General features: G+C 38.2%; 1 protein-coding gene across 47 annotated transcripts in view; it reads left to right on the plus strand.

Annotated features, from left to right (window-relative positions):
• Positions 1 to 5,000, plus strand: part of unc-104 (kinesin family member unc-104) — a 124,917-nt gene that overhangs the window by 65,003 nt on the left and 54,914 nt on the right. For all 47 annotated transcript variants that reach the window (XM_086550245.1, XM_086550276.1, XM_086550258.1 and 44 more), the window contains exon 3: positions 1,465 to 1,547. In XM_086550245.1, coding sequence (XP_086406371.1) covers positions 1,465 to 1,547 — 83 coding nt within the window. The remainder of the gene's footprint in view (positions 1 to 1,464; positions 1,548 to 5,000) is intronic.

Genomic DNA, 5,000 nt, shown 5'->3' on the forward strand with positions numbered 1-5,000 from the left:
CTCTCTCTCTCTCTCTCTCTCTCTCTCTCTCTCTCTCTCTCTCTCTCTCTCTCTCTCTTTCTCTCTCTCATTCTCAATTTTAACCCCCCCCCCTCCTTCTTTCTCTCTCTCTTTCTCTCTCTCATTCTCAATTTTAACCCCCCCCCCCCTCCTTCTCTCTCTCTCTCGCTCTCTTTCACATTTCTTTCTCTTTTTATTTTCGTCGCACTGCAGAGGAAGATGTGTAATTATCTCATATCTTAAGCGTCCATTTGTGGTTGAAAATGACCTTGCTTAATGTTATGGAAGACAACACAAGCATGGAGATTAATATGTTATGTTATGCGAATGGTAACTTTCTTTTTCTTTTTAAAATTATTTTTCAGATTTTATCATTACTATTTTTGAGATTTTTTCTTAGATTTTTTAAAATTAATTTTATTAGTTGTTTTATTTTAATTTTTAGATTTGATTCGTGTGGTGGAAGTTTGAAGCTTGTTTTGTGTGTGATGTCCTTTGTTTGTTTGTTGTTTTTTAAAGGGAGAACGAAGGGACTGGGAGTAATGTTTCTTGTATTGAAGGAAAATGAGATACAAAAATGTGAATAAGATATCAATAAAGAGAAGCTCTTTGCAACTTGCTGCAATGTTTGTGTCTAAGATTATGCAGTCGATGCTCGTTTTAAAAACAGTGTTTGATTTTTTTTTCTCTCTAAGAACTTTGAGTGTGTGTTTTTGCCTTTCTCTTTGCTACTGCTTTCTTTTTCCTTTTTAATTCCTTCCCTTCCTCTTCTTTCTCATTCTTCGTATTCTGCAGATTTTGTTCCTCCTTTTTCTCCTCCTCCTCCTCCTCCTTGTTTTTCATCTTCTTCATCGTTTTAATCTTCTCCATCTCCTCTTCTTCATTTTTTCTACTCCTCCTCTTCTAAAAACAACACACCAGTTAGGTGGTTGTGAGTTCCTTATTCAAAATCTAAATCTCTGAGCGGTGAGGAAGTCTCAGCTCCTCCGGCCTTCCTCATACCACTCCAAAGGCGTAGACATTTTCCTAAGGGCGCTGCGTCTGTCCTAAAATGGTTGTTAGGATGGCGGCCCGAGTGTACAAAACAGCTAAATGAGATAAGAGGCTTTCAAAAGGATGGTACTTGTTGTGGCTGTGATGAAGGTAATCTTATTTCCTTTCCTCTTACCCTTTATCGTCTCTTCTCTTTTCTATTTCCTTTATATTCCCCTCTCCTCTCTTCTTTCCTCTCCTTCTCGGAAACTTAGAGCGATATTTTTTCAGAAAAAAAAAATCCACAATTCTGCACAACCTTTTTTTTTTTTTTTAGGTCAACGCTACGACTGTTCTAACTGACGTGGATATTTTTCAGAAAAAAAAATCCAAAATTCCACAGCACTTGTTTTTTTTTATGCCAACGCTACGGCTGTTCTACCTGACGTGGCATTAACACTGACTGTCTCTCTCTCTCTCTCTCTCCCACAGGTATCGTCAACCCCAAAGCTCCACCCGGAAGTAAGGATGCCACGAAGAGCTTCAACTACGATTACTCCTACTGGTCACACAACGTAAGTGTTTGTGATACGAAGTACGATTTTTTTTTTTTTTTAACTTATAGATTTTTTTTTCTTTTTTTTTTTCTTTTTTTTTCTTTTTTTTGTCTGTCTTTCTGATTACATAATGTCGAGTGTTGAAGATGCTGTGTACGAGTCCTTATATCTTCCGGGTTATGTAATGTACGGGGTGATGCTGCTCGTTATTATTATTGTTTAGGTATTGATATTGTTGTTATTATTATTATTGTTGTTATTATTATTATTATTATTGTTATCATAATCATCATCATCATCATCATCATCATCATTATTACTAGTTGTAATAGCAGAATTGTTATGATTATGATGATGAAAATGATTATCATTATTATTAATGTCAATATTGTTATCATTATTATTATTATAAGGATTCTTGGTCTTACCGAATGACAAAGAATGAATAGTAATCATATATCTTTTTTAACTGGTTGTATTTGTCATTTTATGAATGGAATGTGTGACGTCACGGTTGTTTTCGGGTCTTCAATATCCATATCAGATTATCCTGCCGGTCATATTGCATAGGTGTTGTTATGATTGTGTTTTAGTCTTTATTTAGTCTTTATTTTTTATTTAGGCTTTATTTTTAGTCTTTATTTAGTCTTTATTTTTAGTCTTTAGTTTGTGTATTTAGCCTTTATTTTAGTCTTCATTTTTAGCCTTTATTTTAGTCTTTATTTTTAGTCTTTATTTTTAGTGTTTGTATATCTGTGCAGAAGGGAGGTGCAATTCTTGTGTGTGTGTGTGTGTGTGTGTGTGTGTGTATGTGTGTGTGTGTGTGTGTGTGTGTGTGTGTGTGTGTGTGTGTGTGTGTGTGTGTGTGCATGTGCATGTGCATGTGCGTATGGAAAAGTGTGCACAGGTGTGATGGCCTCGTCCTCATCTGCTGTCGTCGTGGTGTAGGAATTCCTGGAATGTGCGATTATACCCGGAATTGTAAGCGCGCGATTCACAGTGTTAGGGATCAGCGGTTCATCGTGTTAGGAATTAGTGGTTCCCGGTTTCAGGAATGCACGGTCGTCTCTTGTCTTTGTTTTGTTTTTCTCTCTCTCTCTCATTTTCCTTTCTTTCTTCTCTCTCTTTCTATCTCTCTCTTCTCTCGCTTTTCTCTCTCTCTCTCTTCTCTCTCTTTCTTTCTCTCTTCTCTCTTTCTTTATCTCGTCTCTCTTTCTCTCTTCTCTTTTTCTCTCTTCTCTCTTTCTCTCTTCTCTCTTTCTCTCTTCTCTCTTTCTCTCTTCTCTCTCTTCTCTCTCTTCTCTCTCCTCTCTCTCCTCTCTCTCTCTCTCTCTCTCTCTCTCTCTCTCTCTCTCTCTCTCTCTCTCCCTCTCTCTCTCTCTCTCTCTCTCTCTCTCTCTCTCTCTCTCTCTCTCTCTCTCTCTCTCTCTCTCTCTTCTTCTCTCTCTCCTCCCTCCCTCCCTCCCTCCCCCTCTCTCTCTCTCTCTCTCTCTCTCTCTCTCTCTCTCTCTCTCTCTCTCTCTCTCTCTCTCTCTCTCTCTCTCTCTCTCTCTCTCTCTCTCTCTCCCTCCCTCTCTCTCCCTCCCTCCCTCTCTCTCCCCATCTCCCTCCCTATGATATAAACCAGTGCCGTATTTCATCCTTTTACTCCTTCTTACACTTCGCTCCTCTTCGATTGCCCTTTCCCCCTCTCCCTCCCCTCCCCCTTCCTCCCTCTTCCCCTCTCCTGCCCACGGTCACCCCCTCCCCCCTGTCCCCCCAACCCCTACCCCTGACTGTCGATGCGGAGGCGTCTGGAATAACTCTCTGACGTCATCACAGCCCCCCCCCCCCTTCCCTTCCCTCCCGCCCGTGCAGAGATAGCTGGAGTATTTATTTTCTTATGTTTTAATTAATGGTATTTATATAAAAAGATAGTATTTTTTTATTATTATTAATCTACTGGTGTTATTTGGTATTAATGGTGTTTTAGTTTAGTTATTAAGTTGCATTTACTTACTGATTTACGGAGTCGGATAAGATAAGACAGGAATTTGAGTATTTGGCGGGAAATACAAGCTTATGAAGTTCTGAACAACTCTATTTATTCATTCTTCATATCTTCATTTTTATCTTTCTATATGGATATATCCTCTCTATATTATCTCTTTATATGTATGGTCTATATATATATATATATATATATATATATATATATATCTATATATATATATATATATATATATATATATATATATATATATATATATATATATATATATATATATATATATATATATATATTCTCCATCATTATCTTTTTGTGTACCTCTTTTTTTTTTTTTTTTACGATCTATATATATCACCTCCCCAGATTCCCATATATATATCCATTCTCTTTTTTTTTTTATCTACATTGCGTCTTTATTTGTTAATGATCATTTTACACGTTATTCTGTTTCATGATCGTCCGTTTCTATTTCAAGATCCATGTCACTTCACTTGTTGCACGTTTTCACTCAGCCTCGAGTTGGTGTATACATTCCTTGATTTAAAGATTTATTTTTTTGTCTTATTTTTTGTCTGCGTATACACATTATTTCTGCAGTCCGCTTTTTTTCCTTCTTCTTCTTCTTCCTGTTCTTTTATTTTCGTCGAGATTATGTCGAGATGTGTTTATTTCTTTTACTTATTCTTGTTCTTATATTTATTCTTAATATTTTTCTTATTCTTCGTCGAGAGTATTTTGAGATGTGTTTGTTTCTTTTACTTGTTCTTGTTTTTCTTATTTTTCTTTTTCTTCTTCTTCTTCTTCTTCTTCTTCGTTGAGACCATTTCGAGCCGTCTGTTTTTTTGTTTTTTTTTCTATCCTTTAATCTTCCTTTTTTTCCTCTGCCGTGTGTCTTCCTTCTTTTTCTCTTCATTATTTTTTTGGTGCTCGTCCATGCCGTGTGTATCTCTCCCCCCCCCCCTTTTTTTTTCTTCCTTTTTCTTTCTTCATCCAGATTATTTCGAGCCGTGTAACCTCCCTGTAATTACCTCGCCCCCCCCCCCTCGGCCCAGCGTGGCGCGGCCACCCCAAAATACCACGCGAGGGAGAAGGAAAAAAACAGCTATAAAACTAGCTTAAGAGGGAGAGGGAGAGGGAGAGGGAGAAGGAGAAGGAGAAGGAGAAGGAGAAGGAGAAGGAGAAGGAGAGGGAGAGGGAGAGGGAGAGGGAGAGGGAGAGGGAGAGGGAGAGAGGGAGAGAGAGAGAGAGAGAGAGAGAGAGAGAGAGAGAGAGAGAGAGAGAGAGAGAGAGAGAGAGAGAGAGAGAGAGAGAGAGAAGAAAAAAAAAACATCCATAAAAACAGCTTCGCCGCTATAAATGACCTCGGGTTATTCTGGAGCCGCCTTTTCACCGCCCCTTGAATTCGGCCGGACGAAGGGCTCCCTCTGGCCTCTTCTTCTGTCTTCTTCTTCTTTCTTCTTTCTTCTTCTTCTTTCTTCTTT

Source organism: Penaeus japonicus, unplaced genomic scaffold (genome assembly GCF_977035675.1).
Source record: "Penaeus japonicus unplaced genomic scaffold, GWHDUDI00000001_assembly GWHDUDI00000023, whole genome shotgun sequence".
In the NCBI taxonomy this organism is placed as follows: Eukaryota; Metazoa; Arthropoda; class Malacostraca; order Decapoda; family Penaeidae; genus Penaeus; species Penaeus japonicus.